General features: G+C 32.2%; 3 protein-coding genes across 20 annotated transcripts in view; 1 reads left to right on the forward strand and 2 right to left on the reverse strand.

The window, feature by feature from the left end:
- Positions 1-26,412, forward strand: part of LOC143202294 (coiled-coil domain-containing protein AGAP005037) — a 526,529-nt gene that overhangs the window by 384,141 nt on the left and 115,976 nt on the right. The gene's annotated exons all lie outside the window — the stretch shown is intronic.
- Positions 7,815-20,993, reverse strand: LOC143202300 (nicotinamidase). The gene is made up of 6 exons (XM_076413752.1): positions 20,833-20,993; positions 9,486-9,672; positions 9,200-9,411; positions 8,665-8,821; positions 8,288-8,456; positions 7,815-8,224 (listed from the first exon to the last, which is right to left on the reverse strand). The coding sequence occupies exons 1-6, from the start codon at positions 20,937-20,939 to the stop codon at positions 7,989-7,991; spliced, it is 1,068 nt and encodes a 355-aa protein (XP_076269867.1). The 5' UTR covers positions 20,940-20,993; the 3' UTR covers positions 7,815-7,988.
- Positions 24,364-26,412, reverse strand: part of LOC143202299 (uncharacterized) — a 32,839-nt gene continuing 30,790 nt past the window's right edge. The window contains exon 5 of the mRNA XM_076413751.1: positions 24,364-25,054. Within this exon, the coding sequence (XP_076269866.1) occupies positions 24,452-25,054 (603 nt within the window). The 3' untranslated portion in view covers positions 24,364-24,451. The remainder of the gene's footprint in view (positions 25,055-26,412) is intronic.

Genomic DNA, 26,412 nt, shown 5'->3' on the forward strand with positions numbered 1-26,412 from the left:
TTCTGATGAGATCATCCCCCTCCCTTCTCTTTTACCTATCAACAAAAGAAATAATTGATAGAGAAAAGACTGATAGACAATATATTCGCAATCGTGTTGCACTTTCTCGAAGCTTCCCTTGACATAGTTTGGTGGAATTTAAGCAATAGTACTGCAGTTTAATCTTTAAGGTCACCGTGAATGGAGCAAAACTGTTCAAAGTACCCCAGCTATTGAAATTGCGGTTTCGTAATTACAATAGTTTGATGGATGCTTCTCCATGCTTTAAAACACATCACTAGTTTGTGGACTCCTGACACAAGCATCAAGTTTGGGTATAAGCCTACCAATGGCGAAGGAAAGTTGCTGTGAACTAACCTAGTCTGCTGAAATTTAGGCAAAAGATTGCAGTTCAAGATTTCCAGTCGCCAAATTTATCCAACGATATCATGGTATTCAGCTGGTCCTCTCAATTACACTACTGATAGCATTACTGCGAAAGAATATATCGACATGTCAGTGATTAATTTCTCACTATGACCAGCATATTGCTGTCATATACTGTGACTGATGGTGCACCCATACACAACTAAAAAAGGGGTTCAGTCTTGGTTTGAGGAGTATCAAAATATCATCGAACATCCTGGCCAGCACAATTACTAGATCTCAACATTATAGAAGCAACTGGCAGATATACCGGTACAAGGATAGAACAAGATTACGTGGAAAACTATTTAAACACTATTCAGTGAAGAATTACAGCCATTTTCAAAGCTAATGGTGGCTCAATACATTATAATCATATAATACTTTATAATATAAGCAATATCAATAAGTAGTGTGTAACAGGTCAATAGAAAAGGCACCAGCCAGGGAATTATGTTGAATGAAAAAAACTAATTTTGCCAAATAAAAGTGTTTTACTATGGTAGGCCGGGGACTAGGAATTGATTTGTTATATGTCAAGTGTTCATATTATTTTGTTCATCCCCTGTACATGTATTTTTAAACTAATATAAGTAATTAAAAATATAAACTGAAATATTCAATAAAATTGACAAGTGATTGAAGTCAATTGTTGCAACAACAAGTTTCTTTATGTTATTAATAGCCAATATTGATCTATTGGTATAGGTCAATCCAAAACATATAACACACCTTTGGTCGTTTTTTCATTATCTGCGTTTGTTATTTTTATGTTTTTTCAAACATACATGCACCACCCTGAAACCCATTCAACTGTTTTCAGCCTGCGAGAAAGAACAGAATAATTACCAACATTCTCAATTGTCTTTAAAATGCCAAAAGCATTCTTCTTGTGAAATCAGCATTATGTCGGATCAATAAAAAATATTGCGACAACACGACAGTCGTAGTGACATATGACTCGAAAAAAGTCACTTTCACCCGATCACCGATTGATAGACGACCCAATCGGAATGATCTCGATTTAAATACGATTATATAACGTCCCCCGTGATAGTTTAATCCAATAAATAATAAATAAAGGACAAGGTAATGGAAACGAATCGACAGCTACAGTTTCCCACAGGTTTTCGAGGCGTGAGACTCCGCGTATACGTAAATGATTTTGCATCTGCATCTGGGAAATGCTACGAGTCGGATAATTTTCTCGTAAATTAAAAATTTAATTGTTTCCCCAGTGTTGCTGTCAGCGATTATTATTTAGATGCAATGTATAATTTGCGTGTTCTGTGTCTGAATGTTAATTTATATTTATATTCAAAGGTACGCGAGAGCATTAAAAGGCAATTTAACATGATCGTAACACTTAAATATCGTTCTTTCGACGTATGCATATGATAGTGACAAACTTCCACCGCAAGGTTGATTTATGTCTTATCAATATTACAAAAGGTCGTCGGTGTTGATGACAAAATCGCCATTTAGATGAAGAAGGAAGAAAGTGTTCAATTAACAATTAAAGTTATTGAACCGCTTGAAGGACCAAATCGCCGAAAAACGGCCGCATTTGAAGAAAAAGAATGTACTGCTTCACCAAGATAATGCACTGTGTCAAAAATCCATGAACTGGGCTTGGAATTGCTTCTTCATCCACCGTGTTCTCCAGATCTGGCCCCCAGCGACTATTTCCTGTTCTCAGACCTCAACAGAATTCTCGCTGGGAGGAAATTCTCGTCGAATGAAAAGGTGATCGCAGAAACTGAGGCCTATTTTGAAGAAAAGGACAAATCGTACTACAAAAATGGTAACGAAAAATTGGAAGGTCGCTATAATCAGTGTATCATCCTTGAAGGGAATTATGTTGAAAAAAATAAACTAATTTTGGCAAAAAAAATGTGTTTTACTATGGTAGGCTGGGGACTTTTTAATTGGCCTGTTAGTTATTCCATAAAACTTACATTACAGATGTACGTTCAAAAAAGTACTTCTTAAAACCGCAACTGTCTGATGAATTTTAGCTTAATAGGTTGGTGATTATTCCACAGCCACCTCTAGGAAAGAATATCTGCTTCTAAATCAATATGGACATTCTTGCTTCAGGTAGTGTTCGACTATTTTTAGGATCGCTTTCTATGATTTTATGATATGGATCACCTGAAGCCGCTTGTTAAGTTTTGTTTTCAAGAAACGGAGTTTTCATCAGAATTGTGGTGTAACTGTATTTGAACTCAGCTTTTCACTGATTGCACCATCTTAAAAATGTGTCTTCTACTTTCAAATCGTCGTATTTTAAACAATTAAAACTTACACTTGTCAGAATATAAGTCCCTGTTAGTCCCCGTGTATCAAGCATTTAATACCTATTTTACCAACGTTATTTTGTTTATCCCAAATACTTACACTTCTGCAATTGCTTTAACGAGATGCTGTTGAGATTTACATTAGTAAGTAATCTATTATCATTATTTATTATCTATTGTCAATACTTTGGTTTGCTTTTATGTACACTTTTCCGGTAATTAATTGACAATTAGTCGCCAAATAGAGGTAAAATGGACGCTAAACCCTTGTAATAAGTATATTTATCCACCGGCCTCGATCAGTTTTGCTGTCACTTGGTCCAATACAATAATGTCGCCATCATGAAGAAATGAATTGCTAAAACATGATTGATGGAAATTATTTTAGAGCTGAATGAGCAGTATCTAGAGCAATATCGTCAACAGTTTAAGTGCCTTAATTATGAACGGATTGAAGACAATCCGGTATAATGGCAGGTTGACTGACTTATATCTGCGAAAACAAATATGCCAAAATTCGGACAAACGTACAGCAATTTAGATTGATACCAAAAATGGTGAAAGTACGCCAATGTTTAAAAGCATAAAATCGAGTCGAAATAGTTACGATATTTATCATTAATATCCTACAGATTTTGATAGTAAAGCTCAAAGTTATTCTTATCAAAAAATGTAATTGTAAAAGCGCCCTTAACAGCGAAGATGCATATTGAGCAGGATTATATTTTTTGTTTAAAATAAAGAATCCCAACAAAACTGACTGGATCTACAAATGATATACAGAATAAAATATAAACTTAAATTTTTTAATTAAATCTAAATAATTTAGTCACCTTTATTCAAGAAACTTCCTCAAGGCACTGAAAATATTTTTTTTCAGTCCATTCAATCCAAATATCTTACCACCCAGCCATATTCAGATTTGAAAATAGGAAATATTCACAGACTGCTAAATCTGAAGAATATGCTACTCATATATCAAATGTATTTCAAATCTGCAAATAATATTCACCAGTGACCTCTTTACCTGTTCACCTAATCTGCATGGCAAAAAACTGTGAGCAACCAACAGACACAACTTGACTTTCTTTGGTGCATATTCACTCGGAAAAACCCTTTCGATTTTTCCCTGGTCTCTGTTTTTTGAGATGTATTCGTGTTTCGAAACGGTCCAAATACTAATTCGGATTGAGGGTAAACATCACCAAGCACTCCTTTGAAGAGGAAACACGGTGTTGTTGTCGAAATATATACTCGCTCATATCAGATGCCTGTATCTTTAGCTACCTCACATAAATCCATTCTCTGATCGTCCAATACCATTCCATGGATTTTATCGGCGATTTCTAGGGTGACGACCTCTTTTCGATCACCTAAATCTTCAGTGTCACTTGTTCTAGTACAACAACAACGGAACTCAGTCCACAAACCTTTCCTTGGTATCGGTGATGGATTTTTTCTCCAACAAAAAAATGCGTAATGAGCACACGAAAATCAATTGTTTCCATTCATTTAAAGTTAGAGAAGATAAAATACAAATCAAATGATGCAGCCTCTTGAAAATCTCACAGTTAGTATAATAATATATGGTCACTGACTTATCAGACAGTCCTCGTAATATATATTTAAGAAGTAGTAAATACATTGTGGTATTATAGAATTATTTTTCAAAATTAATCATCTCATCTCCTAATCTATCAAAGATTACAGAAAATTGATCGATTTATTAACTTTATTTAAATACAAGTTCTTTTGACGTGTATTTCATTGTTTGTTCAAAAGGACAAATGTTGGAATCAAGTGAGTTAACCGTGATCAATAAATGAATAAACTGAACTGAATAGAAAAGTCATGAAAAATAGAACATGAGCATTTATTTTAATATAGTTTTTTATAGTGCCTATTCTACAGTTAATAACAAACAATGGTAAGAAAATATCTTGTAATTTTTTACGCTCTGTACACTCAATGATAACAATCATATACCTCCTAATTGAGACTGTTTATTTTATAAAAACACATCGCTGTTTCATAAAGTCGTACAAATAACACGATTCCAGTAAATGAGCCAATTTTCACAGAACTGAAATGTTTTCTTTTTTATTTTTTAATCTATATTTATACACATAATGGGCATCGTTGCTGTAACTTGATTGTTACACATTGTCTGAGCAATTCTTTTACAAAATGTCACGAAAAAAATAACAATATACAATTTGCATTAACCGCGAAAATGCGAGCACGATAATTAGGCTTGTGTAAATAACGTTAAAACGTTTTTTTCGATCTTATTCGCGTATATTGAACATGAAACGTGAAATTCTGGAGAGAAAACGTATATTAAAATGGTGTTCGTAAAGTTTTTGTTTAACAATCAATTATTTATAATCAAAGTGATAAAAAAATAAATATTGACCATAGCTAGGTTTTCTATATTTTGGACAAAACAAATATAACAAACATGACATTTTCTTTTAAAAAAAGGAGGACTTGTGTATTTTCAGATATTTTTTTACAATAAAAATACACGCAAACGCAATTGATATATAAAAAGAGCCTACTAATTAATCTTAGAAAATATGTATATATGTTATATCGTGGTCGAATGTTAAGGAGAGAAAACAATGTCGTAAATAAAATACAATTTATTTTCTCTCTTCTTTCTAACGAGTTATTTATTTACATTTACATTACGAGTACATTTATTAAACTCTTATATAATAATGCATTGTATTTTCCTCCTAAAAAACGTTAATTTTTTCTTAAACATTATATATTTAAAATATAATTGCGTCGCAGCATTGGCCCTTCTCGCAAATTTTATTTTGTTAGTTCAAAAATTGTGTACACTTCAGCGAAATGACATATATTGGTGTCTATAGAAAATATATGTAATTTCTAATGGTTTCACGGATGCTATATATTGAAGTAGTTTGCAGAGAGCATATCAAAAAGAACTTTTTGTACCATTAAATTGTATAATGTGTTATTGTTACTGTCTGTTCTTTCTTGACCCATGTACAAATTCCATCCATTTTATATTGTTTCTACTCAGTCTTCTTGCTTCGACATTTTCTTCTCTTTTGAAGTATCTGCCTGATGTATAGACTATGTGTAGTCCTGTTTTTTTTTTAATTTAACATTTTTTTATTATTTCATACATTAATATTAAAAACGATATAATATATATGGAATATGTAATATCGACTCTATAAATCTTCATTATTCAACAACAATAGGGGCTTATTGTGAAAAATATAATATAACATTATTATCGTTTATTGCGAGCTTATATTCCTTAACCTTAAAAATGACCTTTTTACTACTACGGATGCAAGGCGAAACAACCGACGAATTCGCAGTTCGGTGAATGTTTTATGGTACAGTTTAACACTTCCCTTGAATAGGGATATGCAATCAAACTATCATTAAATTTTACGATGAATAAACATTTTACGGTCGCATTTATAGACACCTATCTAAGATATCATCGATTAACAGGCTCCAAACTTTATTGGATATTAAACAGTGATATATTTTTCGATTCTAATTTAAAACCCTCAAACTACCTTTTTTAGATTAGGTTTATAATCGTCATAAATCAGTAAATATGCGTTATCTCTTTGGAATATGATCGAGGAAATAATTACAAAATATAGTTGATAAGTTTTTATTAAAAACTATCGGTATTCTTTATTAAGAACATCATTGCTCTAGTTTTTTTAGTTTTCATGGTATCATTATATATCATTATATATCATAATTATCTCTTTTTATGTTTTAAGCTCTTTCTGTTTCCTATATGAGTCACAATAAACTAGCTCTTCGTTCTTCAGGTCCTCTTTATTCAGTCGCTAAGTATGAATTCTAAATTTTATGTCATTTTCTGTATAAGCATTATTCAGTTGCCCCAGGTAAATGTATTAAAGTAGAATTCCGTCAAATAAATTATCTTCAGTTTTCCAACCTGGTTGTAGAAAAGGCATTCGCAGAAAAGAAATACTGTTCTGCAATGTTCCTAGACGTTTCACAACCTTTTAACCGGGTATGGCATTTGGGATTAACATACAAAATCAGCAAATTGCTACCGCGGAATTACTGTCTACTGCTGGAATCATATCTTTTCGAAATAAAATTTAGAGTCTCGCATTCTCACCACTTAAACCTATCTCATCTGGAGTTCCACAGGGTAGTGTCTTGGAACCATTCCCATATCTGCTCTACACAGCATCAGCAGGATATCAATCGCAACAGACAACAAACAGTACTTGGAATAGTTGCCGATGACACAGTTATCATGGCAAGAGATGTATCTCTGTCAAACAGTTCATGTATTGAAGGCTTCAAATAAGTATCAAAAGCCCGACGCAATTAATTTTCGTTGGAAAAAAGAATTCCAGGTATACCAGCTTCGATTAAAAAATATTCCAGTACCATTGCTCCAAAACGCCGACTTTCACCAATTATTAAATTGGCCTATTTAATTACCACCAACCATTTGCAAAGTTAATGGCGGTACCATATATTATATCCTGTGCAGAAAAAGCAAACTTTCAATCACCAGAAGGAAGTAAAAACCCGGTCGAAGCAAGAAGACTGAGCAGAGACATAATAACAATGATAACATTTCATCACCCCATTGTTCCAAAAACAGAAGTGATAATTTCAAATTATCTTATGGCTAAGTAAAATAAATCACACAGGAAAATTAATATGAGATGTTATTGGAATCATTAAATCCATTAATAAATATTTGATACACAACATGCCAAAATTATCAAATTTCATAATTATTAGAAACAATTACACCTTGCAAAAATATAACATAAAAAATGTTTGTTCAAACGCACTTTTTCGAGGCAAGGTCGAATATCAACCGCAACAACTGAGCCAACATCATAAAATTTAGCATTTCAAAACAATTTCGTTTAATAATAATAATTCAGGTGTATTTCCAATTAATATTTTATAGGCAATAAATATTGGGTTATATGGACGAGTTATGAAAATAATGATTTATTATCTCTTGTCTATGTCTACCTTTCACTTTATAACGTTTTTCAGACAATTGGGTACGGTTTGGTGAAGGAAATGTAATAAATAAAAGTATTTCACTTTGAAATAATATATTTTCCAACAGTTGTAACGTTGATGTCAGAACAATATACCCATATGAATATAGTTACAGAAATTGTTTAAAAAATTAAGTACATATACGATAAATATCTATGTTAAGCTCATTAGTATAACCAGTGCATACAGATATTCTATTATTTTTAACAACTAAGACGTTTTGCTAGTAACATTTTTTAAGTTTAACGCCAACTTATAACCCAACTCGGGTCTTCGGTCGGTTCCTTTCACCAAATCGAAAATCTCCTTTGTTGTCGCTATAACGCCATGGTTGTTTATAATTTTGCTTTTTGTTTTTTCTATATCTAATAAATCGACACCTCTGCAACAGTCATCGACTAGTATTGTACGGAAACCACTTACAATGGCATCAGACGCAGTAGCTCCTGCGAAATCACGTTAATAATGTTAGTTTTTCTTTAAAAAGTAGCTATTTTCTCATAACTTACCAACGCAAACGTCATAAGCAATGCCACAAACATAGACGTCGGTAATATTTCGCGCCTTCAGTTGTGCCTCCAGTTTTGTATCTGTTAATTTAGAATTGTCCCAAAATGCTGAGTATGAATCTACTTCAGGGTTAGTGCCCTTGTAAATTTTAATCCCATTATCAACTACCTGAAATTATATTTAAACCATAACTATAATAAAAATTACGAAAGATAGTTTCTATAAAAAAACACAACCGAAAATATATTATCTAACTAAATTACAAACAATTCTAATAAAAAATCACCAAACAAAAACTAAAAATAAATATTTGAAAGTGTTAAAATTAGGTAACACTACAACACCTATAAAAAAAGCAATAATAAATTTGCAGTACCTTAAGATCTTTATATAATTCACTTCCCCAGGTGTTTTGGACACAGTGCTTTGGCCAGAGTTTTTGTACAATAGGTGGTTCACCATCAAACACTACTACATCATAAACCTTGGCATCATCAGCTTTTGTAGAACTAGAATCATGTAATTTTCGTAACCTAAAAATTACAAAAATACTGTAGTCAATTAAATACGCAACATTCATTGGCAAATAAAAAAAAATTGCATTAATTCTAAATTGTCATCAAAAGAGCACTGTATATCACATAACAAATAGTAGGCTCGGTAAATGGTGAAGGAGGAAAAATTAGTCAAAATATTCAAACTTTTTAATTTTTTTTTTGAGTTTTTTAATAATAGTTCTTAACAATATTGCAGTTATGCTGTTTCTATAAATATACAGTATATATAAGTCTTTGTAATTCCATTTTATATTTCTTGAACTGCTTTTGTAAATATTGAGCATCCGCTTGACAAAGAAATAAAAATGTTGCTAGAAATATGTAGCAAACGACAAAGAAAACAATTGAACTCACTGTAAATTGTCGACAAAGGAAACGTGGTCCTCGGGATGCCAGTCATGCGAGTAAAAGACGGCATCAAATTCCACCGAATCTAACAGATCGTTTATGGGTTTGACGACGTCTTCCCCGTTGTGCTTCGCTGAACAATTCCGAATATCTAGGGTACCGCAGATAAAATCGTTCTGGACATCAATTATCAACAGAGCAGATACCGGCTTTACGATCTGAAAAATGTCATCAGCATCACCACATAAAAACCCAGGGTGTTTTTCTATATAATTAAGTTGCATATATTTACCGTTTTAATCCAACTGTTCCAACATAAAACAAACTCGTTCTTGTCGATATTTCCATCGTTGTCTTTGTCAAAAATATGAAATATTTCATACAAAACGTTCTCCTTCACAACGTAAGAGTTTCCACTAGAGTCTCGAAACAACGCCTTGGTGAGCTCTTTGAATTCATCATAATCCAGACAGCCGTCACTGAAACAAATAAAATTATTACTTAAATTAATAAGGTGATAATTTTAAATATCTCCCTTTCGATAAGTTTTCTGCAATAACCTTGAACAAGGTCGATTCGATATATTTTCAATAGATGGCGCATGTAGTATTATTTTTCTGTAATCATTAATACACTACATAGTTTCTTAGTCATGGCGAAGCATAAATTTGATAAATAGTAAACATAAATTCGTACTTATATTTCTATTAAATTTGCTATTAATTAAGAACAAATTTTACGTGAGACTTAAATATTAAGGCCTTAATTGAGCCTTGGTTTTATCATTTATTTTAGGGTAGTAACTTGATGATTTTATTAACAATTTATATAATACCAGAAAAATATAGTGGCTAGCAATGAACAATACTTTCAAAGAGATGAGATGAGATGTCTCAAATAAATTTAGTTAAAAAGAAGATATTAAATAATATATAAAAATATCAAAACCCATATAAAAACTGATGCCAAGTTGCTCAATAAAGTTATTTTTCGATAAACAGAGGACATTTTAAGGATACCCCTAAAATATTTTAGGCCTAAATATAAATTTTCCAATAACGAATAAATGTATTGTGTTTTTCAATATAAGTATCAATTAATTTTAAAACCATCAATTACCAATATCTCCCTCTATCGGAAAAAATTATAATGAAAGGTGCCTTTTTGTTGAAATTTAATTTTTAAAAAAGTGATTGATGACGCCAAGATATTTATTATTTTGGCCATAAATTGATATTAAATATATTCACATAATGATAACATATAGGAGGTGAAAAAATAATATGTTCGCAATCGATTCGTAGAATATATCAATATTTTCCAATGAAATACCAAAACATCCGCCAGTTGCTCCAGTGATGTTAAGGATGGAAATCTCTTCCTCATTTTACTCCAAAAATTGCACATTACGGTCCAGTTCTGTTGAGGTCTGTCGATTATATTGGCCAGGGAAAATGTTTGACGATACTCTCAAACCAAGACTGGATCTTTTTGACTATGCATAGGCGCATTATTATATTGGAATATGATGGTATTTGGCAGACATATGCTAGTCATAATAAAAACTTCATCATTGAGGATGTCGAGAGATATTCATTATTTTTTTTATTAATTACATTTTACATTAAACATGTTTAGAACAATCTTAATTTACAAATTAATTTATTGCTACAGTTCTGTTGTACTTGCATTAATACACAAGCAAGGCGAGTACGGGATTAATACATCAGCATGTATTTCCCAAATTAAAATAAAACTAAACTATTTAAACTACAGTTAAAAATACACTTATAGACAAAATAAGTTCGTTTGGTTCGCTTCAATCTTCTGATTTCCTGTCTGTTGTCCAGTAGCTGTATTACTTCTCCGTTGCTGTGATATAGCAACCTTATTTCAAGTTTTAAGGCGAACTCTCGGATGACTTCGTATATATATTTGATGTCGAAGTCATCGTACAGCTCTTCGTCGGCTAGTACGACCCCATATTTGCACGCCATACATCCAAATTGGCTTTATGATTGACTGATTAACCAATTTCCTTGATTTTAGATTATGTTGAGAGTATTTTCCGCCTAACCAGTACAGTTGCTTGATTCTGAGTCTGATCTGCTCTGCTTTTTGTCTGACATGAGGAATCGGGCATCCCTAAAGTGATATAATTAGATTTTTGTTATTTCGCCGCAACGCAAGCCATTAAGCTGTATTTTCTAGTCTCTAGTCCATTTGTAAATCTTGTCGACCGCTACTTGTAATTTTTCTACAGCTTTAGACAGAGGTACATCTTTTTCCATGACACTGTGTCGTCAGCAAATGTTGTAAGCACTATTTCTTTTGTTGTTGGAATATCAGCAGTATAGAGCAAATACGGGAGTGGTATCAAAACAGTACCCTGTGAAACTCTTAACCGAAACCAAAATAGGTTTAAGTGTTGGGAATGCCCCTTCATGCGAGACTCTACAATTCTTCCGAAAAGATATGATTCAATAGCAGTTTGCTCATTTTGTAGATCAATCCCAAATTTCATAATCGGTCAAAAGCTTGTCAGACACCCAGGAATATTTCACAGTAGTATTACTTTTCTTCGAATGCTTTTTCAACAACCGCTGCTCTGTGCACTTGGTCGATTGTCCAATGGTGATTTCCAAAAGCAGTTCCGAAAGGATAACTTCCGAAATCCGAACTAGAAATCTGGTATGTCTATAAATGGTTTAATACGTCTTAACAGCAGTTTCTCAAATAATTCTGATATCGCAGGTAATAACACAAGTGAAATATCTTCAATTCCAGGAACCTTTTTCGGATTGTGGTTGTTGATAAGAAAAAAATGTGTCGAAAATTTCAATATAAAAAAGATGATTGACCAAAAGTAAAGTTAATTCAGGACCCCCATCTATAGACAATTTTTAATACATATAACCGCCAACGGTGACGCAAACAATAAAACATCGCTTCGTGTTCGCACGCTGCACGATTCGAAGCGATTTTCCGACCCGGACAAACCGAATCAACAACGAATCCATTTCGACGTCATCGACTACGGCATCGTCATTAGGCATCGAAAATTGCCAATTTCCAGACTAATCAGGAGCGTTCACGCGAACTCCCAACTGGAAAATGTGCCTTTAACCTTACGGATGGCGGGATAGTTGCAATTCAAATCGCCCGATGGAGATTCCCGCAGAAATGACTTTGTGAACACTTCGGTCCTCGACTCCCGAAATGGTTCGATTTAAAATTGATATTTTTCTTTTGAGACGAATGAAATATTCCGTCGAAATGCCATAGCAGATGGTTCATATTATCTTATGACGGTATTGTTCTCTGAAATTCATATATTCTGATTTCAAAACGGGAGCAGTTGATGGAAGCACAAATCACTTTTTTCAAAATTTTTAATAACTGTAATAACTACAAAATAACTTTTATTCCTTTATATTATCAAATATCGTGTATTTATATTATCTATCAACCCGATGTTGTAATACTTAAAACAATAGAACAAATGAAAATATGAATAATCCACAAAGCACCAAATTCTCTGAGGTCATGCAGTATCCAATTTATGAGTATTTTTAACACATTAAGAACCTCTTTGTTGTCTTCAATCAAAATAACAATGGCCTTCAAAAATCATGACAAAATGTCTATCGTGAATTAATATGTTATGACAGCAACTTTTTTGTAATTAAAAAAATATTCCATTTTTAACAGTCTTAATATATTACAGAATATTATTGTTGAAATTAAATATTAATCTAGTGATTATACGTCCATAGTGTTTTCCCATTAATTATTAAGCAGTATTTTTAAATAGTACCTTTCCTGGTTAAACTATTAAAATATAAAATTATTATTATTACTAAAGCTGTATTTAGATATAGAGATTTGTTAAAAATAAAATCTAAATAAAATTCTTAATATTAATTTTATGAGAATGAGTTTGTATGATTTATACAAAACGTCACCAAACTATTATTAAGGTACAATTATATAAATGAGACATAATTAACGATAATTTATATATTATCAAATATGCTGATATATATATATATATATATATATATATATATATATATAGAACAATCGCAAATTTTAAACAATCACAAACATACATTTACGACCATGCCCCAGCAGGATTCGAACCCGCGCCTATCGCAACTGTAGGAGGACCGTCCTATCGCCATTACCACTGCGCCACCAAGCCGCCTATGTTGAGTTTTGTTCTCGCATTTCGAAAAAGTCATTCAAAAAGTGGTTTGCACACTTAATAATTAGTGATTTCATGAAGAAATTCTGTGACGATAAGTTGTTTGATGAAGATTCATATCAAACGCGTCAAAAATAGCTAAATTACTGGAATTCGATTCGATGAAATCGATATATTACAACAATAATAAGCATAGAAAGTCACGGATTAAGCTCAGCAAACATTAATTACAAATCCAACATATTTGGAGATATCAAAAGGATTTGATCCGATAAAACCAAATGAAACCATAAATGATCTCTATCAACTACAATTTATTGATTCCAACGACAGAAGTACTCAAAAAGGCCTGAAATTATTTTTTAACAATTAAGCCACCAATTAAAATTGAACACGTACTTCCTTCTAAATTATTTAAATTTAAAAACATTTTTAAATATCAAAATAATAAAAGTAGTACTATATAAATAGATGTTGATGATGCAATCAAGTGTGAAGTACATTTTTATACGATGCCTTCAAACGATAAAAGAAAACATAAAAGTTATAGTGGTAAATATTGATAAAATATGTCGCAAATAGAAACGCGAATTATATTCAGATAAGGTGTTTACAGAATATTTTTAACAAAAAATCTTATCATCCAATACTCGTAGTGTTATCAGTATTATTCATAGTGTAAAATTAAGTTTACAGTTTTTTCAAGCTGAGCTGTCTCAACATTTTAAATAATATGATAGTATAAAATTTCCATTCAGAATCTATAATAACAAATATATTGATATTTATCTAAGAGAAAAAATACGTTTAACTACTACATTATTACCGAAGAATGGGAGAGAAAAACTACCGTTCACTTGATTTGACTTAGAAAGACAGGTTATAACAGTTATAAGAGTTATAACTTCAAAACAGTTCTAAATAATAGTTAATTCATATCCATCCAGATGGGACTATGAGCATAAGTTACTGTCACATGTCTGTGATCAATTGTTACAGCACAATTGAAGTTACATTGAAGCCAGTAGAAGCAAAGTTGTTTGATATCCTGATAATGTCAGATTTGATGATGTAGTAAAGCCTTTCATATATAATTTAGCCAACGTATTACTTATTGCAGCACACAAATTGTTTTTTGATCGTATACTAAAACAGAATCGATTCGATGTTAGAGTCGATGCTGATTTTTGGCACTGATTTATCGATAGTAAAACTATAAAACACCATAAAAGAAGTCTCCAAGTCCCAGTATAGAATAAGAAATTCAAAGGACATTATTTTTCAAAATATTGTTCAAAAATACGACTTCTTCCTCTATTAAGGGATAAGGCTGCTCCTCTTTCACCGATTTTGTGACTTGTGGCCGAGCCCTTCTTAGCAACTCAACTACAATCGTTTATGTAGAGTTGAACAGCTTTTGAACAGAGCATAATATGTGCTAAAACATTGTTGGTCAGTTTCGAGCCCTCACGAAAATTACAACAGACAAGTGACAATATAAATAATTGGACACAAGCTTGGAAAATAAGAATAAATGAAAGTAAATATATATATGTACAGTTCATCTATAAACAGACCGTACAAGCACCAATAACATTAAATAATACCATCATTCCATATAGCAACAACATATAGCAACAACAAACAAAAACTAAATATCTCGGAATGAATCTTAATGCAAAACTTCGCTAGAAGGAACATATAAAGAAGAAAAAAACTGGTATTGAAATATAGGAAAATGTACTGGCTAATTAGAAGAAAATCACAATTATCAGCACATAATAAATTGCTATTATATAAGCAAATACTGAAACCTATTAGGACATACGGAGTTCAATTATGGGGATGTTCTGCAAAGAGTAACATAAATAAAATACAAATTTTTCAGAACAAAGTCCTGAGAAGTATTATGAGCGCACCTAAATAATAGGACTGATTACCTACATCGAGAACTTCAGATACCCAGTGAGTCATGAAATCAAGAGAATTGCAAGGAGGCATGAGAAAAGACTCCATTCTCATCAGATTATTGAAGTATTGCAGCTTTTGGATACCACCAGAACAGGACACAGATTCAAAAGAATTAAACCATCTCATCTTGTGTAGTGTTGTGTAGTGAGGTGCGTATAATAAAAAAATACAGCAGTGACATGTATAAACATTATTTCACCAGAGACATGGCCGATGGGTCCTCCTAGTTATATATCTAGATATAGCTATACCAAGTTAAGTTATTATAAATAAGACAAATTGTAGGTTAGACGGAAACGACTAGTAACATGTAATAATTAATTAATAAAAAAAGTTTCGAGTCAAAGAAACTAGATTACACCACTTTTTAGTTCATAGTGATAAAACCAAATTTTGTTGTTAGCAAATGAGGAGGTACCCATTGCTCCGTGATTATAAAATTATTTTGTTTTGTCTTTATTCAGTATCATTCCAATCTCTCTCAGTCATATGTATTATTTATATATTATAGTTTTATATGAAGGGAATTATTGTTTTAATGACACTCAATGATTTTCTATAGGATTGCTCCTTAAATTTAACATCAGAAGTAAATATTTCTGCAAATTATCTTTTATTGGTTTGTAATTCGACATATTTGACATCAGTTGAAAACAGGGGAGTAAGGGAATGATACTAGTCCTATCACAAGATTCATTTTCTTGGCAGTTTTAAATAATCTAAATGAAATGAAGAATTAAGTGTAAATCTGTTGATTATATAAAATAATATTCTTTTTTGTTGCTATTGTTTTCAACTTAGTTTTTTTTGTGTTTCCTGTTTTGTAACAGTGATCGTTAATTAGAATTAGGTAATAAAATTGTAATTTAATTAAGTTTAATCATGAAATGTTGGCTGTGTCATTATAAAAGATGAAATCTTAAATTTTTAGTTTATTTATTGACGAATAGATGATGATCTATGAAGTTATTGAACAACCTAGTACATCATTTTTGAAATTATTGTCGATTAGTAGACACTTCTTCTCGAAACGTGTGCATTATTGAGAATGCCCAGGGGAGTCAGTGTTATCGATTAAAACAAGTGTTCATCAAAAGGGATAGCGACTGAGAAATATTCTGCATGGGTACTCTTCTGTTAAGAATTTCTGTGTTCAAATGTAGGATGAAAGCTGTCGAGTTACAAATGTCTGAAAATAGTTTATTCTTCCAATGCTAAGTTGTCCAATAAGACCTGCAATTCTTTGTCTTCGAACTTTTTTGGTCCTTGATCCAGGTCGTTCTTTGTCCTTAAAACCGAAACCAAATCTAGAAATGATTCAGCAGAAGGATTCTTCAAATCAAACAACCAAAGTAATAAATATTGAAAAACCAAAATCTGTACAGATTCATTAACTCAATAATACAAAATGGAAAACTGTTATTTTAAGTATGGAAATGTCATAACCATCGATTTAACAGTTATGTTGTTTAACAGTTGTTTACATTGATACATCGCATTTATCCAACGGATATAGCTAAAAGTACATGTAAGCTCAATAAATCCCTTAAATATAGTTCAGATTTCTTGTACATTATACAGATTAATTAAGTCATCCAAAATATTTTAGTGCGTTCTCATCAAAATGCAAAGGAATTCATTAGTTTCTCCCATTCACGCCGATTCCCCCAATAAAAACGTATTATAAGGAATCCTATTTATACTCGGAGGGTGATTATTAGTAGCGGCATATTAGAGCCACCCCGCCTCGATTTAACGGTACAAAAACGCCCCCCACCAACGTCACACGCCGCGCTAATTATAACCCGCAAAAGGTAAGTTTTTAGCGCGGTGTTGGCACCGGCTATCACAGCGACTGACCCAGTTCGACTCCCGCTGATCGATGAGAATCATTACCGAATTATTGTTCGACGCCAACACTCCGCGAAAGGGTTGAATTTCTGCGATATCGCGCGTGACGAATCGCACGCCTCATCGTTGAGGTTGCTTACTGGCAGGAAATTACCCTCTCCTCCCTCCTCCTCCTCCTCCGTCGCCCACCATACAGTTTTTTTTTGTGACGCGCCATCTCGATTACTTTTGCGAAACACGACGATGTAAATGGAGAAACGGTAATGACCGTTTTGTCGTGTATTCCTGTAATTCCTGTTTTCGTGTAATACATTACTGTAATTCGGAACATACACTTCACTTTTATTTAGATAATCAAAGAGAAAAACATTGAAATTTAAATTTAATAGTAATGTATCTGTTAATGATATAACCTTTAAGAATTATTAACATCACATATTTTTTCTATTAGAACTATGAGGCAAGTAACAATTACTTTCAGAAGACTATTTTTAGAACAACATGTTAACAGTGACTATTTTGAATGAACACTGTGAAGAGTTTAAGAGTCTGAGCTCAGATTGCGTCCAATAAGTCTTACAATTCATTGTGTTCGGGCTTTTTGTGCCATTGGCTTCAAAATCACCACTTTAAAATAGTTAAAAACCTTGACAGTTGAGATATGACTGAGCAGTATTTATTCAAATAAAACAAGAAAAGTAAGTGATATTAAAAATGCTAGTTTGAGCGCTTCTTTAACGCTTGATTAGAGTCTGTATAAATTAAGTAACTCAATAATACTATAAGAAATTGTTATTACACAAATAGGAAATTTGCAAATGTCAAAAACATCGAATGTGACAGTTCTTTATAGTGATATTTTGTTATCAACATTATATATTTGTTCTATTCGAGTATTGAGCCGAATAATAGCTTTATAGGATGCTTTTATTTTATTTTTAAATAAATCTACGGATGAAACATAACGATTGTTTTCAGAACTACATATTAGCACTGAATTTTGCATGAATACTGTGAAATTAAAGAAGTAAACGTCTGGAAACAGGTGATTCACCAACGTTGTCTGGCATTTCTTTAAGAGTTTGAAGTTTCGGTTTTCGTTCAATAAATCCTACAATTCATTGTGTTTGAGTTAGTTTTGCTTCTTCAAACCATTCCGTGTTATTAATCTGAAAATCACTATTTTTAAAAATTTCAAACCATGAAAATTGCGGTATATTGAAATTTTGTAATCAACATTACACATTTTTTCTCACAATACACATATCGACTCTTTTTAGAACTACATGTTAATACTGACTTAACAGCCCAGCCATCGTATTAATTTAAATATATTTCCTTTCGCCTTTTCTTTCTGGTCGATGGGTTATATAATAAACAAAAAAATTGATGAGTTTTTGCAGTGTCTCAAGAATAAAGATTTTTCTTAACGCGAAATCCGTATGCCCTCCAAAAAACTTGAAAAAAGTCGAACTAAAGATGAACAATATTTTAAAAGAAATACATTGTAACAATTTTATTATTAACATAAGTAATATTAAACATTGCAAATAATATTAAAGAAAATATCAAAAAACGATGTTAAATGAGAAACATAAGATGAGAGGTCGATTAGACTATATTTGCAATAAATAATTTTTAGTCTCACTGATATGAATCTCAATCATCGAGTTTAAATGATTCCAACCTTCAATATGATAGTGTGGCAATAGATAACGATAGGAAGAATCAATGTCAGTGATACGTCTGAAGTAGTATGAAGAACTTAAAAATCAGCATCAAGTGTAAACATATTTTATACATAGTTATGCAAATGTTTTTAGTGACAAAATGAGAATGTCTGGAAATGTTTATGTTGAGACTGTTAGAAGAACGTGGAGACTACTGTGGATGCTACAAAAATATAATTTTAACATTGATGCTTAGATGGGATTACCTGGCTATTCTTCATTAGAGGCTAGTTAAATAAAACAAAACATCACAAGAGATCCCTCAATCAACATTGCTCTAAATGTATAGATTACACCCACCTGTACACCTTAAAACAGCGCCAAAGAAATCTACTTCTCAACCAATACCCTGCTTTTGGTGCCACAGGAATATTTCTCATTGAATCTCGCCACAGTTGGCAATCGGCCACAGCTATTCTTGCTATATCTTCTGGGCAAAAGATCGCTAAGGAATTTGTTCATCTTTCATTAGATAGACATATTAAAACTATTGTAATCTGACTCTCTGACTTTGTTCCTCAACTGTGGTCAAATTGTTGCATCTTAAACGAGTGACTTCATTCAGATCATCAGCATTGGAAAGAGGCAGGTTTTAGTCGCCTGTATAAAATATTTTATTCTAAATCCTACTCTAAATGTTGTTTTAATAACACAACTTTTGTTATTTTCGAGACAGTGGATAAAAAGAACAAATGTAAATTTTTGCCATCCGCCATATAAACTATTGGCTGTTTACAGAACTCAAAAGAATGATTTAGGGAAAGAAGTTTAGCTCAAATAGAGAAGTAATTACCGAAGTTGAGGCCTATTCGGAAAGTAATGACAAACGAAACTATGAATAATTCTACTGGAAAAATAGGTGAGCGCTGACTAATATGTATCACTAGTGAAGAAAAATATATTGATGAGCAAAGTTTAATTTTGCGCAAAAGTTTGGACTCATTGAGTGATGTGTTACATGTATTAAGTAGATACCCAACTGGACTTTACTAGATCACATGTCGTTAAAACTTGACAACAACGGTTTGAATTTTGGTAAATACTATAAAAGAAAATACTACAAGTGTATATTTGTTAAACGTTAAATATTTTAACAATAGTTAAAACTAATAATATTTATTGCGAATGGATCTATACGATAGAATTTGTATACACGTCAATATGTCTTCCAAGAATATCGTCTTAACGAACAACAAGGACATTTTTTCCGTTTAGTAACATATTCTGGACAAAGCGCTGGACATATGACATGTTCCAAGATATATACATTATATCAAAGATTTCCAGTAGAAATAACCGATTGAAATGATTACTGACTCATTACAAATGCACGGACAAATATTTCAAACTCTGTAAAACCATAAATAAAAAGGCTTCCTCCAAGATAGGACAAAGCTATGGATACTTAAAAAATAATGATCTCAATGTTTCACCATAAAGCCAATAGTATCATTTTGAACAGTTATTGAACACTCCTTATGTTACATAACCTAATAGCAAATAATGGTTTAAGTAAATAAGTTCAATTGTTTCATAGAAGCTTATTGAAATGTAAATATTATAAAGTTTAAATATAAACACTATTGTTTGTAAATAATATTATTTACAGATACATACATTATAAATAATTTACATTAAAATGTACATAATCATATTAAAACATAAAATAGTTTAGGTGAACATTATTAAATATCACAGATGCGTGTAACTGTGTCGAAATTATCATAGCGTGAAAAAAACTAGTGCTTCCAAAACAACAACGTGAAATTATCGGGGAATTCCCCGACACAACAAACAAACTATAACCTAAAAAGCAACCTTCCAGCTCGCGAATCGATCTCTTCTACTTAAACCAATAAGGTAACTGTAAAACTATTTACCCATTTTTATCGAAGGTGGCGAAGCACGCGTCCATGGCTTCCCATGTGCAATCCGGATGTGTTTCACCGGCCGACGAACGCGAATCAATGGATTTTGCGACAGACATGACGCCACTCGAAAACCGTATGTGTGTAGAAGTGGGCCGGGACGCACGGCACCGTCAGCACCGCCGCCTAGCGGATGTCGCGAGCGGCTTGGCCCGTTAACGATGACGTAAGCTTCGATGCGGCGACACGAGAGGCGGTGCCGGTGCGTCGCTCTTGTGTTTTTTTTTCGATGACGTTCCGAAAGTTGGGGTGAACTTTTTTTTCGAATAAATTTCGATGAATTTCGAGGATTAGCATCGATCAGGCGGAAGGTCTGGCGTTGAATTTGACTGATGGGTTTATTCCGGTTTAATGAAGAGGTGAAGTTAGGGTCTTTGCGGTTGGGGAGAGAAAGAGTTTGGAATAACTAACTCTTTACCATTTTTAAAGGTCATGGTGTTATATTTTAAAGTTATATTTTAGAAAACTCAACGAACATTTCATTTTATTCAGTATATTACAGTTTTCATTTAAAAGTCTCACAGTTTAAAGTTCCTGGGTTGCAATCGTAAAACAAATGTTGGTTGAGAAAAACAGCAATGATATTGCCAACGTCAGTAAACAAAATTAGCAAGGAATGTAAGAGAAGTCAACATATCCCAATTAGAAAAAATATTTTCCAAGTACAATATTCTAACACAGCAAAATATTTAGGAATGACACTAAAACCGAAGCTGCGCCTGGAGCCTCATATAAAGAATAATAACTGGTTATTAAATATGGAAAATTATATTGATTTGGTTTGCTTTTTTTGGACGAAATTCTGCTCTATACACATATAATAAACTAGTGCTGATGTATAGGCAAATTTTTAACCCCATATACAAATATGGCATCCAGATAATGGCATCTATTGGTCAAAGAAGACAATTTGCAACATAGCTCCACAGTTTAGCATCAAAGTACTGATTAGTATTGCTGATATTCCATTCTGCTTCTGAAATAATGATGTCTATAGAGATTCGAAAAAAATTGCATTAAAAAACCATCAAAAAAGTGTCCTGAGTTATGAACAAAAACTTGGAGGGCTCAAGAGGACTAAGCCTTTTGGGCTGGTACAGTATGGTCCTAGTGTAACAGCAGAGCACAGTACTAGTGGACGTTTTAGTATTAGTGTAAACAATTTGATAAAATTTTGCGAAAATCTTTAATTTCTTTTAGTAATTTAGGATTAAATAATATTACTAAATAATATGAATTAAAAGTAAATCATTTTAATAACCACATGAAGATTATTAAACTTATTACATCTAAATAGAAAATACACTGAACATTAGAATATTGAAAATCATATTATTTATCATACAATAATATGTAATTGGATTTCCTTAATATTAATAGCTTAATCAACTATAAATTGATGTTCTTCAACATTCTTCGCAAAGTATTTTGTACGAGGGCTTCTATTCATATTTGCGGCCTTGGAAGCGCTGGAATTGCTAAGTGTCATCTGGCGTTTCCATTGAAGACTTGCCATTGTTCAAAAAACTTTCTTTGAATTGCTTATAGCAAACTCGCATAAAAATTAAATTAACTTGCATCTATTTTCGTGCGATTATTTTTCAAATGTTTATTTTACAACGGATTCCATGAGGATCGTCGACATATCATTAGACACTCTTAGGCATTACTGTGACAATCACCATTAAGACGTTGCACCAAAATACATTAAAAGCCGTATATAAAATATCTACTCAGATGACGAATCATGGATATGTACCTCTAAACCCGAAACAGAACAGAACTAGTGTTAGTTTCTTGACTACCTTGGGGATTGTTCGCTTTGTCATTTTTCAGTATATAAGAATAAACCAATTAGAGATATTTAATTATATTTACAAATATCAATTAATGCTCAATTATTTATGTTTTTCAAAATATTTTCATAAATGTCAATATACTCTTGCATGGTTCGAGCCAATTTTCTATCACTTTCTTAAATTCCGATAGATATCGGGACACAATAAACGTTTGGAGTGCTCAAGATGTAATTTATTTTTACTGATTTCTGATTTACATGACAACTGTGCAGTATTATGCAAACCTGTAACTAAGAGAGGAATAAATAACAATTCCTAATGATGGTTCATCGTCCAATATGAAAACATGGTTATAGGTACGGGTTATTGAGTTTATATACCGAGAAGTCAATCATCCCGTACATTTTAACTACATAAAACAGTACCAAATGCAACATTCAACTCATATTATTAAAGTTATTCAAGTTGCGAATTTGTAACAGTATTTTTTATGTTGTTGAGTAATATCATACTATAGTTTTATATTGACTTAATTTGAATTAGTCGCAAACTAAAAATTCATCATTCACTAAGACAATTTTTTTTTTGAGAAAAAAGAAATTTGGCCACAAAGTAATGATGTGATAAGTTATATATAATTTACAAGAGATGCGTCCATTTGCAATAAAATGTTTACTGTGACAGCAATTTTTTTTTATTTCAAAGGCCATGTTTACAATAATAGTTAATAGCGCTTTTTATTTTCTACAATTTTTGCTAAATTAAAACGACTTTCACGACTTTGTAACAGCAGTTTTTTTTATGTTTTCGAGTAATATCATGCTACAAAACAACACACTTAGACACTTAACTTAGATAAAAATTGTTATAATTTTAGAAGGCATGATATACGAATCGTTTTTTCATTACAAGAAAAATTTTAAGAAAAACCTAGATATCATATAAATTGAAGACAAAATTTGATGTGGTGCTTCAACGTCAGAAAGAGAAGTTCTCCGTATGACATGAGTCAAGTTTTCTTTACTGCAGTAGGTGTGATGAGAACAATAAAAAGTCACAAAAATATCTAATGAAATAGAATTAATAGACGTATTAAAATGTATTTATTTTCATATTTAGGTCGAGATTGATAATATATTTCATAAAATGCAGCAGGTGGTCGAAAACATTGCGTAGTTACAGAATATTTTTCTTCTAATTAATAAATAATTGTCACTGCTGTAATGTTTGTTTACTTTGTAAAAAATATATGTGTATATATTAGTAGTTTCTTTTAAGAACACGTTTATTATTGAAATCTTAAATTACGTTCGATAATACGAACTACACTTGGTTTGAATTAGTTCACAGTAGCGAGTGTCTACGCTATAAACCTTTATTAGATATTAGTTAAGAACCTTTATTTACTGCAGAATTATATTTTTAAGAAATATCTATAGTGCATTAAAATGTTACAGTATGGTTTAATATTGGAAACTGTCGTAGCTTCCATTTGGTAATAATTTGAATAATGTTGTTAAAAAAAACATAGAGAATGTTGCACACTCCTAAGTGCTGTATATCAATTATTCTAAATAACCGAGAACAAATTCATTATAACTATATTTTACAATTATGATTTAACTTACAATATACTGCTAATTTAAAGGCGAGTTTAATTAAATTATATCTACATAAAAAACTATTTATATTAACTAAAATATATTTAAACTAGTCAACAAATAATAAGTTAAAGCTTTCGCTTGTAATTCCTGAATAATTCTTGAGATAATTCACAACGGATCACAAAATGGCGGGGCAGTTTTAATTATAGCGCCACCGAACACTCTAACATTCGTTTTCGTCCAGCTGACCAGTACTCCCTTGCCACTCAACGGGCCACCCCTTAAATAACCACAATCCCTACTCAACTGGACTAACAGCAGCCCTAATGGTTTATTGAGGTAATGCGGTTGGGATAACCGTCTCTCCTTAAGGACTTTATACGACGGCCCGTCGTCCTTCTCTAACGGAAGAGGATCGCTGAACTGTTGTTCTTTCAAAAACGCCAAACTTTCCTCCCATATTTGTCGTTTCGGTTTCCGAATTTGTTCCAACTTCTCAGCCATCATCGCTGCGATCATTTGGTGGCTGTTCATGAACGGCGGATCTTGAAACATCCCTTTGGATGAATCGGCGTTTCTTTTGAACAGGTAGTTCGGTGGTGGTAAGTGAGGTGGTGATATTTTTTGCGGATGAGGGCTGAATGTCGGCGCCAATACCATGTTAAATCCGGAGATGTCGCCCTCAATGCCATCGTCTAATCCCTTATCGAAGTCGGTGTATTCTTGTCCCACCACGAGATCTCCATCGTCTTCAATTGTTACCTTTTTTAACTGAAACGGAAAAAAATATAGGATAAATAAAAAATATAAGTAAATTGTTTAATATATTACTGTAACAGAAGTCAAACCTATTGTTTTTCCCAATTTATTTCGCCTTGAATACAATTAGGCTAATTTTGATTTATTGAAAACATCTCAAATTCAAATTTTCTTAATCGAATAATGCAATGGACAAAGTCAACCAGTTCCTAACCCATCTCAATTCTCGACATACCAAAATTCAATTCATCAATAAGATCAGAATAATTACCATTTTTGTTCATCCTAACAACAATGGTTATCTAGGATATCATGGTTACAAGACACCAAACTAATTCAAGCAGACATGATAGCGTTAAGCCAGGTCACATCATGACCTGACCCAAAATGTATCCGTCCTGGTTTCTTTAATATATAGGACCTTCATATCTTTCCAACCAGAATCTTCAAAGAATGAACTTAATCACCTTTGACTTTTCTCACATTAAGATAAGATTTAATGTTCATCAGCATTTCCCCGATAGTTTAAAATAAAAACAGATTCAAACAGTACTAAATAAACATAACATAAAAACAAAAAAGTTAAATTCAAAACTGCTGGATACTGATTGGATACTGGCCACAACATTTAGTTCAATGAAAACGAGCTTTTAGTCACTCAGTCACTCAACAAGACTATTTTGAGAGAAAAGGTCAAGAATGTTTTAATAAACAAATGCTATAAAACCAAACCCATTTGACATAGCATCTTCTGAATTTTTAAATATTCAAGAGCCTATAATAAGTAAGTTTCTTATTGGCTGATTACTCACAATGGCAGATACTTGCTTAAATAGGACTGTATAATAGTATTTCAATTTCAGAGCTCCTGCCTTAATATTGCAATCTGCAGCAATTACGAAACGTCGGCTAGTTTTAGTTAATAAAAGTGACTCTCAATATGAAAGTCAATAATTCAAAGCAATGTGTTCAGATCACATTTTTCACTTTAGAGAAGTGACAGAAGATTAATGGAGCTATATCAGGTAAATAGCGACATGATATGAGTCGAAATTTGTGTGAAGAAGTATCGAATAAAGAGTATTGTATGAGAAATTGCATCATCGTGAAGAAAAACTAATAGTAATCAGCCCATTATAAAAGGTAAATTAAAAAGTCCCCGGCCTACCATAGTAAAACACATTTGTTTGCCAAAATTAGTTTTTTTTTAATCAACATAATTCCCTTCAAGGGTGATACACTGATTATAGGGACCCTCCTACTTTTCGATACCATTTTTGTAGTACGATTTGTCCTTTGCTTCAAAATAGGCCTCAGTTTCGGTGATCACCTCTTCATTCGACGAAAATTTCTTCCCAGCGAGTATTCTT

This window comes from Rhynchophorus ferrugineus, unplaced genomic scaffold (genome assembly GCF_030347505.1).
Source record: "Rhynchophorus ferrugineus isolate W39M unplaced genomic scaffold, kcgeb_rfMv2 rfM9, whole genome shotgun sequence".
Classification (NCBI taxonomy): domain Eukaryota; kingdom Metazoa; phylum Arthropoda; class Insecta; order Coleoptera; family Curculionidae; genus Rhynchophorus; species Rhynchophorus ferrugineus.